Below are 21,329 nucleotides of genomic sequence, written 5' to 3' on the forward strand. Positions count from 1 at the left end.
TTACTTGAAACCAGGCCCCATTTAATTTATCGGGTTTAGGAGTGCAGCCTATAACTTGCAGCCCTGTTAATAATCACTTTTAATCGTTCATAAGGTTACCTGTTCACTAGTTTTCCTACTCTCTGTACAAATAGTCACTCAGTGAAGAATGTTGAAATTAGAGTTCTCATGGGTGGTAGACAAGTTAGTTTGCAATATCTTGCATAAAGTTCATTGACACAATCTTTAATTAGGTGCATGAGCAGAGCAGGCTCCTTATAGACTTCTGTGATAACCTTCCTCTCCCCAGCAAGTCACCGCTATACAAACTATGCCAGTGGTTCCCAATCAGAGTTCCTCCGGATGTTAGTGAACTACAACTCCCATCATTCCCAGCTATAATTTATTATTGTGCGATTAAAATAGTGATTACATAGTGTCCATTTTGCACATTCCTTAAGCAGCTCATTCTTCCTCAGGCCCCTAATGCACAAGTTACTCTCAAGAAAAGCGGACATGTTTTATTTAAAATATTTATATCCTGACCCTCCAGTACAATACTGCTCGGGGCAGCTAGAGTAAATAGAACCGCAAGTGAAGCCTTGCACAAAAATGAACTGCCAGATGCTCCAAAGAAGAAGCTTTGAAGGGCCTCACTCAAATTGCCTGGGTGTATTTGGGACGGCAGTGGCAAACTCAGGACAGTGGGCTTACCAGCAGAGAGTTCTAAGAAAAGGCCTGCTGAAGCCATTCCAAATCCTGCTCTCTACATTCCCTGGAATCCTCATGCTTCTGTTTACTAGCTGGCCAAAGAAGTAATAAAATTCTGAATTAACAATGACAAGTGGCAGAAACTTCAGCCCCTAATTATGTACCATCCAGTATTTGTAATGAAAGAACATTAAAAATGTATAGTTGTTAATGAATTATTTTAATCACAGAAATATGCTTCATGCTTCATTAAATTCTCAGCAACCTTTGGTATTTGTACCCTTCAGATATTTATGGATGAGATTTTTATCTCCTCCTTTAATGACCCTTTGGCTGATAGTAACATTTTCAGTTCCTTTTTAAAAATTAACCACTAAACTACTGCTTATTTGTCTGGAATTAAAATGCTGGGGCAATATCCCAATGCGCAGCATGCCGGCTGCAAATAGGACAAAAACACCCCAACCTAGTCATGGTCCGCATGAGCATAATAGCAATGTCAGTGTGTATATTCCCTGATCCAGTTGCCTGATTCAGAGTCCTGTGAGGAAACTAGCAATGACTCACTCCCTGCCATAAGCAGATTGGTGTGATTTCACTGTCCCTGTGTAGCCACCCGCACAGCATTGGCTTGGGATCAGACATATATTTGAGGTTAGCAACAGCAGTTCTTTAAGGCATGACTAACAGCTACTGAAAGTTCCTCCTACTAGACTGGATTTAAAACCAGCCCTGCTAATTCCCCCAAAGGGCTGGTGTAATCACATGAAAAAATGGCAACTGCATGTTGAACCCCACATGGAGGTGTGTTCTCACAAATGGTGCCTTTGTCCAAGGAGTTGCCTGATCTTGAGCATGAAAGTGGCCCTTATAGACCCTGTAGCCATTTCTTGCACGAAGCAGGAGATTGGGCTAAATGCTCTCAAAGGCCCCTTCCAACTTGAAAATCTTATTATTCTATGACTTCTGGAGCATTTGTATAGGGACCTCCATAAAGGTGAACTACCCCTAACATAAATTACCAATGTAATGAACAAAAGCTACCACTCATCATTAGAAAGATATGTCGTCTTTAACATTTTCTCCACCTTAAAGGTAGTTATAGTAATACATCCTTTACTTGCAGCCTAACAAGTACAAAACTGCCCCTCGTCAAGTATAATTAGACCCCCCACATACACTACAAAGCTTTAATTAATTAATCTACTGATTGCACCAATTTAAACCAGTGGCTGGGAAAATGGCACAAAGACATACAGCCATTACAAAGTAGAGAGGAGGTGAAGTCATGAAGGTGGGCAGCCCTCTGTCGCAAATGCCATGTTATAGAGATGTCTAAAATTCTGTAACTGTTGACATTCACATATGAATGATAAGAATTCCAAATGAATTTCATGAGTGTACAGAAACAGATATATTATTTTCTCACATTTGAGATACACATAAGTGAATGCTGGCAATTAAATGTAGGTGACACTCAGCATTCACCAATGTGTCTTAGTTTTCAGATGTTCACATTTCCCTGGGATTGTTGATTATCATCAAATTTTGGACATCAATAGTAACAGATGCACAGGGATGAATGGCAGGAGTCAATGGGTGTTGTGTATATGGCTTATATGTGCTTCCTTCCTTTCAGGTGCGTAACTACAATTGGGCAAGGGGAGACAGTTGTCTGGGGGCCCACTGCCTTGGGGGGGCCATTGCCTTGACTTCCCAGAGGCAAGTCACATGACTGACTCCCCCAACCCGGGCTTCCTTCAATTGTATTCATCCTCCGAAACTGATGTGAGTGTTAAGAACTGGAGCTACCAGAACAGCATGTTTTTCTCTAGTACCATTAAATGACTTGCATCGTCCACAATTTACAAAACCTTAAAAATAATAATTTAGGATGATGTTCTATTGTGGCACATAGGTGTCATAGATAGAGATATAGAGATAGTTAGTTAGTTGTTTATTTACAATCTTAGATCAAACATGAGATATAGAGATATAGATGTCTTTGCTTTTTGTTACCACTATTCAGCCTCATTTAAGATTTCTTTACTTCATGAGCTGAGCTTCAGTGCAGCGGGCATTTTAAAATCTTGTCTCTGGGCCCACTCCAACCTTGCTACGCCCCTGCTTCCTTCTTTAACTTACTTACCAACAGTAGCAACAGCACATGGAGGAAACCGGTCTTCACAGAATCGCCTTAAAAAGGAAGTCTTTCCCACGTCTGAATTGCCCACAATAATAATCTTGAATAAACGGTCTGGGGCAGAGTACACCCGTTCCTCCTTCAAACAAGCACAAAACTGGTTTTTCTGTCAGTTGTACAAGACCTTTGATTCATTTGTTGAACAGGATCTTTGCTGTTTGAGCTGGGCAGCCTTCATCAGGTTATTAAGGTAAACTACATGAGGCATTAAGCCTGTCATTAAGCCTTAAAACCAGAGTTGTCTCTTTTTTTAAAAAAAAGCTGTTATAAGGACCTTCCCCTCCCCACAATGCAAATTGGAACCATGGTACATTGAGTGCAGAGGATTTAATATGTTCCCTCTTACTGGCTATTTGCCCCTAAAGTGGCTATGTGCGGCAGATAGTATACAAATGAATGTTGACTTCTCACTTCATAAGAAGCCTGAGAAGGTGCCAAACGTTAAGCCTTCTATTGAAGAACTGTGTTATAAATATAGATGTGCAAATCGATTTGTCGAATTGATTTGAGCTTGAATAGGGCTGATTCGAGTGATTTGAACTTGAATTGTATCACCCCTAGAATAAAGAGCCTGATTTGAGTTTGAATCAAATCAACCCGGATTCAAGCTCAAATTGAGTAATTCAAGGGCCATTTTGAGTCCTGTTTTCTTTTTTCCCCCTTGCCGACTGGTTTTCTGGCACTGGCTTCCAATTGGCCTGAGATCTCCTTGCTTTTTGGTCTGGCTTGTTATCATTTAAAGCAAGTGTTGGGCAATTGTGCCCCCATCGACTGGGGAGAGGGAGCATGTAGCAAGGAAGGCCAAAGGGGGGATTTTCAAAATGTGTTTAAGGGGCTGCTTGGAGGCAGAGAGCCCTATCTGCCTCAGGAGAAAAGAATCAGAGACAGACTCAGGGGCGTAGCTAGGGGAGAGGGGCCCAGAAAATAGGGAGAGATGAGCTGGAGGGCCCTCATAAGCTGGGGGCCCGTGTTCTTTGAACCCTTTCGTTCAATTATAGCTACGCCCCTGGACAGACTGCTGCAGCAGCAGTGAGAGCAAAGGCTGCTGCTGCTGGTGGTCTGGGCCCTTTGGCTAGCCGGACAGCCTGCACCAATGAGTGGAGAAGAGAGAGTCAGAGAGTGCCCGTTGGGCTTATCTGTCTTCATTTTTTCACCTCCTTTTAATTTGCAGTTGCTTTTATTTTATTTTCCTAATGTTTTTAAAATTGTACCAGCCCCAGTGGCTTTAACTTTGTGCTGCTTTGAAATTTTATTTTTCTTCTATGCATTTATATTCTTCTTGCTTTTAGCCCCCAGTGGCTTTAATAATTGAGGTGCTGTGCTTATTTTCTTCTTTTGTAGCCTCAAGCTGCAGCTTTGCTGCTACTGCTCTCTATGTGCCTGGTGTATTCATTTTATTTTATTTTTATTTTTTTGGTAATCTGGTGTGTTCTGTCTGGTGCCCAGCTTGCCAGGCTCTCTCTGTGTTTCCATTTGGGGGGATGGGGTTGTTTGTTTTGATTGTTTGGGTGGGTGGGTGCCTGACTGGTGCCCACTTGCCTTCCCCCAAGCTGTTGAGTCCCAGTGTCTGCTCAGCCCAAGAGTGCATCCAAAAGCAACATCTGTCATTTTCCAGATGAAGACACCGGAAACCCAGCATTCTCGATGTGGTAGTCAAGAAAGATAGATGGAAGGTTTGATTTTGTGGTTTTTCTACAGCACTAAGTATAATATGCTTGCTGTGCTATTGCTTGCTGTTAACTATCTGGTTTTGCTGGATAGCAGATTGGCAAGGCAGAACTTGGGTGCCTGCCTGCCTCCCTTTCTTGAGTTGCGGTTGTGTCTGTTTGTGAGATGGTGTTGTGGTGAGAAATGGACAGTGGCAGCTCAGCTTTGTGTGTCTGTGTATACTATTTTTTGGTGATTGCTATGATGAGCTCCATGTCTAGCTTTGGGACTGACTTGTGCTACTCTCACTGCTCTGCAATCTGCACTCAGTCAAAATGTGGCTGAGTTTATGGCTATGCTAGCTGGCTGCTAAGGGTGCTGCTGTGGCAGCTGTCGTAATGCTGAAGTAAGGAGTCGTAATTGTGTGAGAGAGAGCAACTTGTGCCAGTGATGTTACTGCAGCACAGGCACTGTAACTAGCAGTGGATTCTGGGTCAGTGATTCTTTTTTGGGCCATTTCTGGATTGTGTTTGGCAAAATGTGGTGTTCTGTTTGGGGAAAGACCAGAGGTGCACCTAGGTAATTTTGGAGCAAGGACCTAAAGGCCTTTGGAGGTCCCCACTCCCCTGCAAATTAAGCATCATTGTACTCAGCTGGGTGACCACACCACCTGTGATAGACTAAAGAGGATTTGGGGCTGTGGAGGCCCTGGAGTTCGACCCCAAAGGCAAGGGGTAAAGGTGTCTCTGGGAAGGGCTGTGTGCGCTTCTGTTCTGCAGTGATTTTCAAGGCTGGGTTGCAAAAGTTCCCCATGGGTAGCTCCTGGGGACACTAAAGTGGGTTGGGTGGTAAGGTATGATGGGTGCTAACAACCACCCAACCCAGAAAAGAAATAGGCAAGTGGGTGATGGGGAAATAACCCGCCCCCCCAAAACCCCATAGGATCCTATGGTTTTTTGGGAGGAGGTTAAAAAAATAAAAATCACCCACTTGCCCATTTATTTTGTGGTTTGGGTGGTAGGAGCACCCATCATGCCCTACCACCCAACCCACTTTGGTGTCTCTAGAACCTACCCATGAGCAATAATGGGGTGATCTGAGGTCCCCATTGTTCCCTAGGGTCAAATCACTTGAATCAATTTGATGTCATTCATCAAAACAACAGGCAATGGCTGCTGTTTTGACAAATCGATTTGTGTATTTTGCAATTCTATTTGAGAAAAAGATGGTGTTTTCCCCCCTCAGATACTTTGTTTCCTTCAAATTCCTCCAGAACAGCACACGGGCTCCTTTGGAGTTCTATTCAAGGGCTTGGCCTTGATCTGTAATGCTCTTCATGCATCAAAAACTGGGTAGGGGCACTTTGCAGGTCTGCATGAGCAAGACTCCCCTTTACAGCTACCTATGCCCTATCCCAACCCTTCCAGAAGTTTCCCCGATCCTCAGGAGAAGTTTCTGGGAAAGTGCAGGGGGCTGCATTAGAAAAGAAGGGGCAAGAAAACACTGCTCCATGAGCAGACGTCCACTCATGCTACTCTAGATCCAAGTCAAAACACATAAAGAGCCATTATTAAACAAATACATCTATACTGCCTTTGGAGTTTCATTTTGAAGTTCTTTGTTCTATTTTGAAATATACTTCATTGTTGTTTTTGCATTTTCCAGTTCATGCATAGAACAGTGGAAGACATCCAGACTGACGCTGCACTAGTGCAAAGAACAAAAAATGCACCTGCGCAAGAAAGTCACGTAGCTGAGCAGATCCTCCAAGCTGCTCAATGCTGTGCAAGTGCAGTGCTTGCACAAGTATAGCAGACAGCTTTGCATATTTCCCTGCAACATATAAGGATTGAGGAAGAGGTTTCACATTAGGAGGCCCGACACAGATCACACAGGCACACTCTGTTGCACTGGTGCAGCACTAGTTGAAAAATAACCTCCTTCCTTTGAGGAACTAACTAGTGCAACATGTTTGTAGCAATGCCATGTTAGTCTGGATGTCAGCCAGTATATTTTAACGAGTATTCCATTTGTGATCGTTGCATAGTTTATCAAATGCCATCATTGCTTTAAAATTTTTATGTTTATGTTTCATCCTTATCGGAAAAGAATAAATTTATAAATATTGGTAAAAAGAAAGTTTTATATTAATTTGATTTTGATTGCTGATCATAAGATTTTATTACATCACTAATGATCAGGTCTGCATTATTTCTCTATCCCATTGCTTTGTCATGCTTTAAAACTTACTTAGATGATAATCTAGGTTAAAATCCCATCATTTATTGCTGAAACAATGGGATATATAGGAGGAGCTGGTTTGTTCCTGTGCTTATTCCAATATGCCAGTAAGGTTGTGATTATAAAATTACCATTTGGGTAATACAATATTCTTTTTTATTTACCAATCCAGAAGAGGTCCTTTGAAAGGATTTTGTTATATTGTTCTTTCTAGGAATACGTACATTCATTATCTTTTAAAAACCAGTTCCAAGAGCCATGTTACTCTATTGGCATGGTAATTATGTTGTGACTTGAATACCTAGGCCACTGTGTTCCCAACATGCGCCAACAGTAATCTCATTAACTCTAGGTTTATCCTTTCCTCTAGATAAAGCCTGTTATCTGTTTGCCATTCTTTCATGGACTTTGCAGGAAGAAAGATTAGCATCCTGCCTTGGTTGCCCACAAGGCAGAGGCAGGTCTGCAGGACCTTGGATAGGTCCAAGAGAACATGTTAACTCAACACAAGCCAGAGACAGATTGAGCCCTTATGTACTTCTAAGCTCAAACTTCCCTCTTGAGTTCTACCTCTCTTCCTGGAGAGTGGAAGCCTTGAAGTGAAAACCTTATCCACTCTATCTAACTCCTGCCAAGCTTGTTGTTGGAACTGGCATGCAGATATCAGGGGTGTGATTGTGTGGGAGAGGCTGAAGCTGTGATAGGCTGGGTCATGGCAGGTCCACACTTCCCTTATTTGCCACCATCTGTGTCTAAAATGGAATTTTGAAATTAACCTAGATGTTACTGCTTTGGTGAAAGTACCACTCCCTGCCTGGAGTGGAAGCCTTTGTTGGAAGTGAAGGACTCTGCACTGTCTCATGTCTCAATGACAGAGGGGGACAGATTAGTGAGTCAGAGGGCTAGAGAGATCAAAACATTGGTCATCCCTTCTCTACTGCTCTGACACTATCCCTTTGAAATGTAGATTGCTACTCTAAGGGACTTCCTTCCTTCCTGCCACTTCCTCTTTCTCTTTATTCTCCCTTGCAACACCCACACTCCTCTCTCCTTGCTCTATGTGTGCAGAGATGCAGAAAACATCCCTCTGCATCCAGCTAGCTATGTAACTAGATTAGAGATCCTATCTCTCCACTCTACTATCTAGAATGGAGTTCACCAATAAAGACTCCTCATATTGATTTGAAACTATGAACTGGCTCCAAGTTTATTTTACTCTCAGCATACACGCATGCCTAGGCAGACTCTGCTGTGCTGTGCCTCTGTGCACTCTGCTGTAATAGAAGGGTATCTCTTACCAGAGAGAATTCCCAACAGCCTTAAAGTGTCCGAATTGTTCCTGCCAAGCTTGTTTTCAAAGGTGCTGCCCTAAAGAGCTCAGGCCCTGAGAAAGTTTCCTCAGGGGACTCCAGCTCTGGGGCTCTCTCAGATTCTGCTTTGATGTCGAAATCCAGGGCTGGGGCAAGGGCTGGTTCTGCATCCTCAGATTCAGGTCTAGTGTCAAGGTACACTTCTGGTGCTGGTTCTCTCTCCTCAGCCTCTGACTCAGAGTCACTACTGTGAAAGGGTGACATGCTGTGCCATGAGCATTGGAACATGATGGGAAAGGAGGTTAAATTTAGGTAATATGGTCATTTTAATAACATTAGTTCTACCAATAGAAGCCCATTAAGCCAGAGGTCAATATTACTTTTTAGGGGTTTTTTCCCTTTCAGAAATGAAATGAGGTAGTTTTTACAGAGATGTTTATTATTACTATGTGTGGATTGCAAGATAAAACAGTGGGGGATTTTGTCCACAGTAGCTTATTGTCACAATTTTCTATGGATAAAATCAGTTTTCTCAATACAAAAGCCCAACACAAGTTTTTGTTTCATTAACTTGATAATTTTCTAAATTCCCATACACTGATTGTGTTCATTTGCCGACTGTTTATTTATTTAACATATTTTTATACCACCCCAAACTTAAGTCTCTGGGCGGTTTAGTGTTCAAAGGCTCTAGCAGACCTATTCCCTCAGATCGATTCCCTATTCCTGCTTCTCCACCCACCCCATTCTGCATTTTGTCCCCAGCTGAGAAGTTGAACAGTATGTGACTCTTCAAGTCTACACTGAGCATGCTCAGTCCTCATCAGGCTGCTATTTTTATTTAGCTTGCTTTCTTTTCCCTTCAGTCCTACAATAGCTTGCCCATCCTCACCACAGAGTTCTAGGTCTCACTCTTTCAGAACATGGGCCTAACTGCTGCTGCTCCCAGTTGCTAAGGGAAACTATGAGAGCTGCTGGGGAAGGGAGGGAAGCTCTCCTTTCTCCTCCTCATTGATCCCACAGAAGGTTCTCCACCCAATATCCTACTCCATGTGCACACACATGTACGCTCTTGGGCATTTTAAGCTTACTTCCCAAAGGCTTACGAGAGCATCGTGTCTGTGTGTTTCTCCGTGCGTGTGTAATAATTTTTACAGTCTGCTACAACCAAATTGAGAGCATCTGGGAGGGGTTCCTAGAGGACCCCAATGGGTCATCCCACTCCCACCTCAAATCTGCTATATTGGTTCAAGATGGCAGCCACCCAAAGCTCAGGCAACATCCCTTTGTAACTCATGTGCAGTCACATACAAACCAAATTCACAGCACAGGGGAGGGGGTCCTAAGTAAGAGTCACTATGTTAAAAGAAGCAGAAAGTCATTGTTCCCTCCAATCCTAGACTGTCTAGTTTGATGGGCAATGGCTCTGTAGGGTTTCAGGCAGAGGTCTTTCCCAGCTCTTCTACCTGAGATCCTTTATTTCTTTTATTTATTGTTAAATTACTATACTGCCTTTAATTAAAACAATCTCAAGGTGGTTCACACAAAACTTAAAACAAGACTACAAAAATTACCTAATTAAAATATTAGCTAGAGTATAAAAATACAGACCTGATTAAAAACAAGCACAATACAACCATAAAAGATACAAAACAGCAGCAATAGAAACAATAATATAAAAGCCTGGGTAAAAAAGCCAAGATTTCACATGCTTTCTAAAAACTGTGATGGAGACCAAGGAGCAGATAGATACCAGGAGAGCAATCCACAGTCTGTGGGCAACAACTGAGAAGGCTGTGTGCACAACAGCCGAGTCTCCCTCACTGTCAGCACCCAGAGCAGAGGCCCCCCCCCATGACTTTGTCAAGCAGGCAGCAACCTTTGAGAGCAGGCAGTCCCTCAGGTATCCAGGGCCCAAACCGTTAAGGGCTTTAAAGGTCAAAACGAGCACCTTGAATTAGACCCGGAAACGAATTTGCCGCTAGGGCCAATTTCAGGCAGGGCCAATTTCTTTCAAAATGGGTGATCTCAGCAGGCAACTCCAGATAAAATCCCAGCTGCCGCATTTTGCACTAGCTACAGTTTTTGAATATTCTTCAAGGCAGCCCCATGTAGAGTGTGTTACAGTAATCCAGCTGTGACGTGACTAAGACCTGGGTAATTGTGGCCAGATCTGCCTTTTCAAGAAAGGGACACATCTGGTGCACTAGCCAAAGCCATGCAAAGGCACCCCTAGCCACCGCCTCCACTTGAGCTTCCAAAAGCAGAGCAACACCCAGCAACACCCCCAAGCTGTGCACCCAGCAACACCCCCAAGCTGTGCACTTGCTCTTTCAAGGGGAGTGCAACCCCATCCAGAACCAGTAGAATCTCCTCAACCCGATTAGCTCTCCTACTGACCAACATTACCTTTAAATGCAGATACTGAAGATTCTGTGGGACCTTCGGCATTCAAAGTGTGTGTTCTATCACAAAGATAGGGGTCTTCTCCCCAAGTTTTAATGGGATGCACAAAAATGTACAGAATAATAATTTTCAGCTTTCAGTTTATTTGAGGGATGAGCTAAAATTGCCATGCAAGATTGGCTTAAGCCAAATTGTTGATTCAAATCTTTATTGCAGAACAGCATGCTCAAAGAGTTCCAGTCAGCTTATCAAGTGCCAGAACACTTTGCTGCCATTTAAGAAGCAAGTTCATTCAATCGTTTTCAGATGAGGGTTTACTTGCTCTTAAAGTGAAAAACAGATTGAAATAGTCTCTTGCAAATAGCACACTCTAATTTTGAGATATCTTGCTATTTTTTGAGATTACTGCAAGATTCTCTATCTAAATCTTACTTCTAGGGATGGGCACAAAAAGGATTTTGTGTTTTGTTTTGAGCTTGAAACAAAATGCAGATGGATGAAACATTTTGTCGAAACAGCAGTCGACCTGGTTGTATCGATGGCTCAAACCCCAAAACGTTTCAAGTGTTACAACCAAAGGAAACAATAGGGAAAACTGAAACATTCCATTGTTCCCCATGGGTAGCTCCTAGGGACACCAAAGTGAGTTGGGTGGGAGGTCATGATGGGTGCTGCTTATCACCCAACGCACAAATGAAATGGGCAAGCAGGAAATATTTAACAAAAATTTTAATCTTTCCCCAAAACTCCCATAGGATCTCAAGCCAGTGCCAGAAAACCAATCAGCAAGGGGGAAACAGGCCTCCTATGTTCCCCAAAGGCAAAAACTAAGCTATGCTTAGGTATCGTGAGGTGCAGCACCTTGCTGCTCTATCTCTAATACAGGATACGTTTGTAATTATTGCTTGAATAAAACTAAGACATTTATACTTTAAATTTCTTAAGTATATCAGTGCCATTTTAAGTGCTAAGTTGTACTTGATATATTTTATGCTCTTTAAGTAGTAAAGTAAATTAAGCTCTGACAAGAAAAATAAGTATTGCAGATTTTTTCCATTTTCTTCCCCATGACTTTAATATTTTTGGAAATTCTACATCTCTAGCTGTGTATGTTCCTCTGCTCATTGGAAAGGAAGTGAGGGAGGGGCTTCATTCCACCAGTATACATAAAAGTCAGATAGGACAGGAGGCTTCAGAGACTGGATTACTTTCACCCTGTACTTTTCCATTTTAAAGTCACAGTGGGCAGAATCTTACAAAATCTAACTGTAAGATTAGGGGCAAAAGTTCCTTCATTTGCACCCAACAGTAACCAAATACTGATTCCCATAGGGCTCCAGCATTTTGGAGTTCATTTACCCTCACATTGTAATCAACACAACTCAAGATGGCAACATCCTTGTCTCTGATTATTCCAACTGCTGCAAAACTATGTACATTTAAGCTACTAAAACCCCATTTAAGTCTACAAAGCACTCCCAGTGATCCAATATGTGGTGGTGCAAATGATAGCCAGTTCAAGAATCACATATTTCTAAATAAATTAGTGAGACACCGCATGTAATTACTAGGGAGTGATATTTTGTAGCAAACAAGTCTTGGGTGCAGACTGAAGGAAAGCTTGAGAAGCAAGATTTCACTTGAATTTTTTTGGGGGAAGACACTTTTGTGGGGAGAGATATGGGTTTTTAGGTTTCATGGGGAAGGTCAATAAAATGAGAGATAATTCATCAAATGCTTAGGGGCAGGGGGCTCTGCACCCCTGCAAGTGCTAACACTTGTTAAGTAGGCTAATATGCTCCTTCTTTCCAAGATATTTCTTAACAAAAAAACCCCTCCAATTTTGATTAATAGGAAAGTACGGAGTACATTTCTGATAAATATACAATTTCAGAGAATAATATACTCAGAAGTACTGCAAAACCTCACCTCCAGGATTAAAAAAAATGGGGGAAGTTATGCTTACATTTCTCACTGTTTCTTTCCCTACTGGCTGTCCTCTGGGAGAGGAAGGTGTTTGTTCAGGAGATGATACTGTTTGGGTTCCATCAATTTTCATTTCTGGCAAAATATTTTCATCTTCTTCAGACCATTTGGGCAGCTGTCTGTCTCCTGACTTGTCAAGAAGTTGGGGCAGATGATCTTCTTCAATCGATATTATCCTTTGGAGGCGTTTTCTTTGCATCAGGTCTGCACCAGCAGCAGGGTCAGAATCTATTGAAGGACACCCATTCAAACCCACGGAATTTCTTCTCCTTGAAGAATTAAATATATCATCATCTTCTGAAGACTGACTAGGAAAATGTAAGGAAAAAAACATCACCATATATAAGGCACTTCAGGTTTCAATATCATGGTAGAATTCTGTGTCAATTTTGAATGTAAATTATTGAATTTAAAATTTGGGTTCACATTTGAACATGAAAACAAATGTTCAGTGAAATTTGGCAAATAGTCAAGCATCTGGAAACTATGTGGAGAATACTCAACATCAAGATTTACAAATTATAATGGAGAGGCATTTCAGAAGCTTCTATATAAATTTTGATCTCCTCTGATTTCAATAAACATAAACCAAATTGCCACTAGGGGTGTGCAATCATTCTAAAACAAATGAAAAAAAGTGAACCAAATCAGGCTCATTTGATGATTTTGTTATTATTTTCTTTCCACATACAGGTGAAACTCAGAAAATTAGAATATCGTACAAAAGTCCATTAATTTCAGTAATGCAAATTAAAAGGTGAAACTGATATATGAGACAGACGCATTACATGCAAAGCGAGATAAGTCAAGCCTTAATTTGTTATAATTGTGATGATCATGGCGTACAGCTCATGAAAACCCCAAATCCACAATCTCAGAAAATTAGAATATTACATGGAACCAAGAAGACAAGGATTGAAGAATAGAACAATATCGGACCTCTGAAAAGTATAAGCATGCATATGTATTCAGTACTTGGTTTGGGCCCCTTTTGCAGCAATTATTGCCTCAATGCGGCGTGGCATGGATGCTATCAGCCTGTGGCACTGATGAGGTGTTATGGAAGACCAGGATGCTTCATTAGCGGCCTTCAGCAATTCTGCATTGTTTGGTCTCATGTCTCTCATCCTTCTCTTGGCAGTACCCGATAGATTCTCTATGGGGTCAGGACAGGCGAGTTTGCTGGCCAATCAAGCACAGTACACTGTATACTTTTCAGAGGTCCGATATTGTTCTATTCTTCAATCCTTGTCTTCTTGGTTCCATGTAATATTCTAATTTTCTGAGATTGTGGATTTGGGGTTTTCATGAGCTGTACGCCATGATCATCACAATTATAACAAATTAAGGCTTGACTTATCTCGCTTTGCATGTAATGCATCTGTCTCATATATCAGTTTCACCTTTTAATTTGCATTACTGAAATTAATGGACTTTTGCACGATATTCTAATTTTCCGAGTTTTACCTGTAGTTCTCTCCATCTGCTGCTACTGCTGTTGCTCTGGATGATATACTTTCCTCCGTGGAATTTGTTATTCATTATGAAATAAATAGCTAACATTCTGACTAACGATGTGGAAGTGCTGTGTGAAAAGCACTTCCTCAGCATTTAGTAATCCAGGGTTCGTCTGTGTGGTTGTTTGTACACAAGGGGCACAATTTCCGACAATCTCTACTTTTGCCAGACACACTCTAACATCCATAAATGTGTCCCTGAAGAACAGATTTATGGGTGATAAAGAGCGCTTCCATGAAAAGGAGATATCAGTGAAAATTGTACCCCCTGCGTGTGAGCAATTACTCTGTGGAACTCTGGATCGCTAAACACTGCAGAGGTGTCTGCAGCATTGGTCAGGATGTGACCAATGTCTACAGTCACAAATGGAGGTCCAAATGAAACTAATAGAACACACCATTTGTTTTGTTCAAAACTTGGAATCCTGAGGGGCTTACAGCACAACTTTACCTTTATACTTTGTAGTGTGGCAGCAACAGTGATTGCTGGTCCCTGGATGTAGCATCATTCTGAGGCATTGGCGGCGGGGGGGGAGTGAGATGGCAGCTGAAGGGATAGAATCTAACAAGCTAGAAAACCTAGATCAGGGCTGCTCAGCTTCGGCCCTCCTGCAGATGTTGGCCCACAGCTCCCATAATCCCTGGCTATTGGCCACTGTGGGTGGGGATTGTGGGTGTTGTAGTTCAAAAACAGCGGGGGGGTCTAAGTTGAGCAGGCCTGACCTAGGTGGACCAGAGTCCTCCACAGAAACCCTGTGGGTGGCAATACAAGCCCTGAAAGGAAATGTGCTACTGGGGACGTGCTATCGCCCTCTGGATCAAAACGCTGACAGTGACTGGGAATTGCAGGAAGAAATCAGAGAGGCTTCAAAGAGAGGCAGGGCAGTAATAATGGGTGACTTCAATTACCCACACTGGGTAATTGACTGGGTAAATTCACAGTCCAATAATGACAAAGGGGTCAAATATCTAGATACGTTGAATGACCATTCCCTCGAACAGTTGGTCTTGCAACCAACCAGAGAGAAGGCGACCTTGGACTTAATCCTGAGTGGCACCCAGGACCTGGTGCGTGATGTCATTGACATCACTGTTCCTTTAGGGAACAGTGACCATAGTGTGATCAAATTCATGTGGGGAGAGAATCACCAAAGAAGTCTAACACAAACACTCTGAATTTCAGAAGAGATTTCATTTCTCCAAAATGACAAAGCTGAAAGAGAAAATCAGGAGAGTCACTTTGCTCCAGAGTGCATGTAGTTTACTCAAAACCACAATACTAGAAGCCCAGTTAGATTATATACCCAAAAGGAGGAAAGGTACCACTAAGTCCAGGAGGATGCCAGCATGGCTAACAGGTAATGTCAAGGAAGCCATAAAAGGGAAGAAGACTTCCTTCCAAAACTGGAAGGCCTGCCCAAATGAGGAGAACAGAAAGGAACACAAACTCTGGCAAAAGAAATGCAAGGTGACAATAAGGGAGGCGAAAAGAGAGTCTGAGGAAAATTTAGCTAAAAGCATCAATAGGAATAACAAAAGCTTCTTTAAATACATCAGATGCAAGAAACCTGCCAGGGAGGCAGTTGGACCTTTGGATAATGAGGGAGTGAAAGGGATTATTGAAGATATGGAGGTTGCAGAGAAGCTTAATGAGTTCTTTGCGTCTGTCTTCACAGCAGAGGATACTGAGCATATACCTGTTCTTGAAACAGGCTTTTCAGGGATGGAGGCTAAAAAATTGAGTCAGATAACAATGACAAGAGATGATGTTCTAAACTGTCTGGAAAAACTGAAAACTAGCAAATTGCCAGGGCTGGACAGCATCCATCCAAGAGTCCTCAAATGTCAAATTGCAGGCCTTCTTGCTAAAATAAGGGACAACAACTTATCCCTGCAATCAGGCTCTGTACCAGAGGACTGGAAAGTAGCCAATGTAACACCTATTTTCAAAAAGGGATCCAGGGGCGATCTGGGAAATTACAGGCCAGTTAGCTTAACATCTGTTCCAGGCAAATTGATGAAAAGCATCCTCAAGGATAAAATTGTAAAGCACATAAAAGAACAGGCCCTGTTGGGAGAGAACCAGCATGGCTTCTACAAAGGTAAATCTTGCCTCACAAACCTTTTGGTGTTCTTTGAGAGTGTCAACCAGTGTGTGGATAAGGGTGACCCAGTTGACATCGTATACCTGGACTTCCAAAAAGCTTTTGACAAAGATCCTCATCAAAGACTCCTGAGAAAGCAGTCATGGGATAAGGGAACAAGCACATATGTGGATTGCTAACTGGTTGAAGGACAGGAAACAGAGGGTAGGTATAAATGGAGAGTTTTCACAGTGTAGGGAAGTAAGAAGTGGGGTCCCGCAGGGATCTGTACCGAGACCGGTGCTTTTTAATTTATTCATAAATGATCTAGAAGTTGGGGTAAGCAGTGAGGTGGCCAGATTTGTAGATGATACCAAACTCTTTCGGGTAGTGTAATCCAAAACGGATTGTGAGGTGCTCCAAAAGGATCTCTCCAAACTAGGCTGAGTGGGTGACAAAGTGGCAAACACGCTTCAGCGTTGGCAAGTGTAAAGTGATGCACATTGGGACGAAAAACCCCAACTTCAAGTATACGCTGATGGGATCTGAGCTGTTGGTGACTGATCAAGAGAGGGGGTTGTGGTAGACAGCTTGATCAAAATGTCACAGTTTCAATGTGCGGAAGCTGTGAAAAAAGCCAGTTCCATGCTAGGGATCATTAGGAAGGGGATTGAAAATATAACAGCTAATATTATCATGCCCTTATACAAAACTATGGTGTGGCCACACCTGGAGTATCGTGTACAATTCTGGTCACCACATCTAAAAAAGGACATTGTTGAACTGGAAAAGGTGCAGAAGAGGGCAACCAAGATGATCAGGGGCCTAGAGCACCTTTCTTATGAGGCAAGGCTACAACACCTGGGGCTATTCAGTTTTTAAAAAGACAACTGCAGGGAGACATGATAGAGGTTTATAAAATCATGCATGGAGTGGAGAAAGTGGATAGAGTGAAATTCTTCTCCCTCTCAAATAACACTAAAACCAGGGGTCATCCCATGAAATCGATTGCCTGGAAATTTAGGACCAGCAAATGGAAGTAATTTTTCACACAACACCTAAGCAACTTGTGGAATTCTCTGTCCCAAGATGTAGTGACAGCCAACAACCTGGATGGCTTTAAGAGGGGTTTGGATAACTTCATGGAGGAGAGGTCTATCAACGGCTACTAGTCTGAGGGCTATAGGCCACCTCCAGCCTCAAAGGCAGGATGCCTCTGAGTACCAGTTGCAGGAGAGAAACAGCAGGAGAGAGGGCATGCCTTCAACTTCTGCCTGTAGGCTTCCAGTAGCATCTGGTGGGCCACTGTGCGAAACAGGATGCTGGACTATATGGGCCTTGGGCCTGATCCGGCAGGGCTTTCTGGCCTTGTATAGTCACCCACAGGGTTTCTGTGGAGGACTCCAGTCCAACTAGGTTTTCTAGCTTGTTAGATTATATCCCTTCTTTAACATACAGTGCTACCCTTCCTCCAAGGTGCCCCTCCCTGTCCTTTCTATAGAGTTTATACCCAGGGATAACAGTGTCCCACCGGTTCTCACTGTTCCACCATGTTTCTGTTATGCCCACTATATCTATTTCTGCGTTAGCAACCAAGCACTCCAGCTCACCATCTTGGCTCGTAGGCTTCTGGCATTGGCATATAAGCACCTATATGCTGAATCTCTCCCCTGATGTATGCTATTCTTTTGACTCTTTGGCCTGCTGGCACAGGCTCCCGTCTGCTCTTTATGCGGTTCTGCTCTGTCCCCTTGTTTTATCTTAATTCTTTGTACCTTCACACTTTAAAGGATGGCTTTTGCCAAAATGGATACTGCCCAGCTCCCATCGGCTGTTCCCCAGGTGTCATTTTAAAAGCTGCTCTGCAACCTTTTTGATTTTAAGCGCCAGCAGTCTGGTTCCATCTTGGTTCAAGTGCAGCCCGTCCCTTTTGTACAGGCCTCGCTTGCCCCAAAATGTGTCCCAGTGCCTAACAAATCTAAACCCCTCCTCCCGGCACCACCGTCTCATCCATGCATTGAAACCCCTCAGCTCTGCCTGTCTCACTGTACTTGCACGTGGAACAGGTAGCATTTCTGAGAATGCTACCTTGAGGGTCCTGGACTTCAATATGCTACCTATCAGCCTAAATTTGGCTTCCAGGACCTCCCAACTGCATTTCCCCACATCGTTGGTGCCGATGTGCACCACGACAGCTGTCTCCTCCCCAGCACTGCCTAGGAGCCTGTCTAAACACTGTGTGATGTCCGCAACCTTCGCACCAGGCAGGCAAGTCACCGTGCGGTCAACATGCGGGTCACAAACCCATCTCTCTATCCCTCTAATGATTGAATCACCTACTCCAAGGAGGCCACCCCCCCCAGAGGAATATCTCCTGTGCGAGAAGTTATGGGCTCATCATCCACGGAAGGGGTCCCTTCTAAAGGAGCATTTCCCTCTTCCTCAGACCGATGTCCTCCTTGCCCAAGACCTTCATTCTCCCTGACAGCAGAGGAGCTACCAGCCCTGCAGTGGGATGGCTCTATCACATCCCTGAAGGTCTCATCCACATGCCTCTCTGTCTCTCTGAGCTTCTCCAGATCCGCCACCTTGGTCTCGAGGGAATGGATTTGTTCCCTGAGAGCCAGGAGCTCCTTGCACCGAGCACACACCCATGACTTCTGCCCATGGGGCAAATAGTCATACACGTGGCACTCTGTGCAATACACTGGGAAGTGCCCCTTCCCCTGCTGACCTTCTATCTTCATACTGTTTTAATCTTTTATACTGTCCTCCCCCCAGCAGTGCAGCCGTGTGACAGTAGCATGCTTCCAGCCTCTGTGGATGCACAGAGGTCACACAAATGGCCTCCGCTCATCTGTGGAGGCCTGAACCACGCTGCTGCCACATGGGCCTCAGTGCTGGGAGTTTAGTGGAGCCGCCGCCGGTGACGCCCGTAAGGTCCCCTCTTGCCACCACCACACCAGCAGCCTTTAGAAACCTTGTAAAGGTTTCTTTTAAAACCTCACTGGATTCCCCTTTACAAGCATAGCCCCTTGAACTGGGTCAAACCAGTTCAACATGGTTTGACTGAACAGACTGGACCACCAGCCAGTTCAACTGAACCAGTTCGTAGACTGGCAAGTCGATTCAAATTTGAATCAAACCACCAAAAATAATTTTGTGCACACCCTTAGTCAACATCTGTCTGTCTCCATTCCACTGCTCTTAACAATACCCAAAATCCACCACCTGAAAAGATCACCTTCCCTTGCCTCTTGGTAGGATGCCTTTTGACTCCAAGAGAAATGCTGACAAAACCATTTGAGTCACAGTTGAAGAGAATATCATTGCAAATAAAAATGTAGACTATTCTGATAGGCTGGGGGGGTGGGATAATTCAGTTATTCCCTGTAATCATTTGAAAGAAGAGCAAATAATATGCACAATGGAAAAACTGAATTCTTACCTCTTCAATGAACCTTTTCCCTCCACATATTTGCCAATGATTGAGCCCGACCTTTGTTTCCAGCTGGCTTTTGAAGCATTTTTATATTTCTGTAGGAATATATATTTAAAAATCTCAAACTAATCACTATAGTTAACAAAATGGTAGATTCAATGCCAACATTTCCAAATAATATACTGTCCAAATAACTGGTTGGCCTGATGGATGATCTCCAATTGGGAATTGACAGAGGAAGTATGACTCTGTTGGTCCTCATGGATCTTTCTGCAGCTTTCAGCACTAACGACCATAGTATCCATCTGGAGCATTTGAGGGCATAAATTCCCTAAATGCCTGCCTGGAATTGGTGATGGGCTAGATGAGGGGTAACAAACTGAGACTGAATCCAGATAAGACAGAACTACTTATTTGTGGGATCAGAACTCGTAAGACGATTTTCATCTGCCCGTACTGGATGGAGTCACACTTCCCTGGAGGAATCAGGTACGCAGTCTGGGGGGTGCTTCTGGACCCACACCTCTCCCTAGTTTCCCAGGATGAGGTGGTAGCCAGGGGTGCTTTCTACCAGCTCCGGCTGATATGCCAGCTGCATTCATTCCTTGAAGAGAACGATCTCAGAACGGTGGTGCATCTGCTGGTAATCTCCAGACTTGACTACTGCAATGTGCTCTATGTGGGGCTGCCTTTGTACACAGTCCAGAAACTACAGTTGGTCCAGAATTCAGCAGCCACATTGGTCTCTGGGTCATCTCGGAGAGATGATATCACTCCATATTGAGAGAGCTACACTGGCTGCCAATAAGTTTCTGGGCAAAACACATAAAGCCCTAAACTTAGGACCTGGGTATTTAAGAGAATGTTATTTAGCAGGGAGAGAGCAACTGGCCCTATCCATCCCCAGCACAGCATCCCTTCAATGACTGTTGCTGGTGTCTAACTTATGTTTCTTTTTTAAAGTGCGAGACTTTTGGGGATATGGAGCCATTTTATTTATTTATTTATATCTATGTAAACCACTTTGGGACTTTTGTTGAAAATAAGAATATAAATATTCATCATCATCATAAATATTCATCATCATTTAAATATTGCAAGAGAATAATAGGAGTTGTGCAAGAACATTGTTGTACTCTTGTGAACCTGCCATTCATTTCAATGGCACTTGCACAAGAGAACTTCTCAAGAACTGTGGTCTGTAGCACTGGCTGTCTAGATCTGCAAAGAAGTTTCCCCTCCCCTTGGTTCATGCTCTAGTCTAACTAGTCTAAAAGAGGGGTAGATTGGGGGTGGGGGCAGCCAGCCATAAAAGCTCTATGGTATCTTCGTAAACTCTGAGTGGAAAGCAGGGATGTGCAAGAGCTTTAAATGAAACACAGATGGCGAAAACATTTCATTGAAACAGCAGTCAATCCGGTTGTTTTGATTAAACAACAAAACACAAATTATTTTGAGTGTTTCAACCATAGGAAACAATGGGGAAATTCAAAACACCCCATTGTTCCCCATGGGTAGCTCCTAGGGATACCAAAGTGAGTTGTGTGGTAGGGCATGATGGGCGCTATGTACCACCCAACCCACAAAAGAAATGGGCAAGCAGGCGATGTTTGACCAATACCTTTCCCCAAACCCCATAGGATCCTATGGCGGTTTGGCGAAAAAGTTTGTTTAAAATTGCCCGCTTGCCCATTTATTTTGAGGATTGTGTGGTACATAGCGCCCATCATGTCCTACTACACAACTCACTCTGGTGTCCCTAGGAGTTACCCATGGGGAACAATCGGGTGTTTTGAGTTTCCC

The 21,329-nt window shown here is 43.2% G+C and overlaps 1 protein-coding gene across 5 annotated transcripts in view; it reads right to left on the reverse strand.

Annotated features, from left to right (window-relative positions):
* Positions 1-21,329, reverse strand: part of CRACR2A (calcium release activated channel regulator 2A) — a 127,885-nt gene that overhangs the window by 26,323 nt on the left and 80,233 nt on the right. For all 5 annotated transcript variants that reach the window (XM_053251564.1, XM_053251562.1, XM_053251560.1 and 2 more), the window contains 3 exons: positions 19,533-19,621; positions 12,464-12,791; positions 2,840-2,972 (listed from right to left, as the gene is read on the reverse strand). In XM_053251564.1, the coding sequence (XP_053107539.1) occupies positions 2,840-2,972; positions 12,464-12,791; positions 19,533-19,621 (550 nt within the window). The remainder of the gene's footprint in view (positions 1-2,839; positions 2,973-12,463; positions 12,792-19,532; positions 19,622-21,329) is intronic.

This window comes from Hemicordylus capensis, chromosome 5 (assembly GCF_027244095.1).
Source record: "Hemicordylus capensis ecotype Gifberg chromosome 5, rHemCap1.1.pri, whole genome shotgun sequence".
Classification (NCBI taxonomy): domain Eukaryota; kingdom Metazoa; phylum Chordata; class Lepidosauria; order Squamata; family Cordylidae; genus Hemicordylus; species Hemicordylus capensis.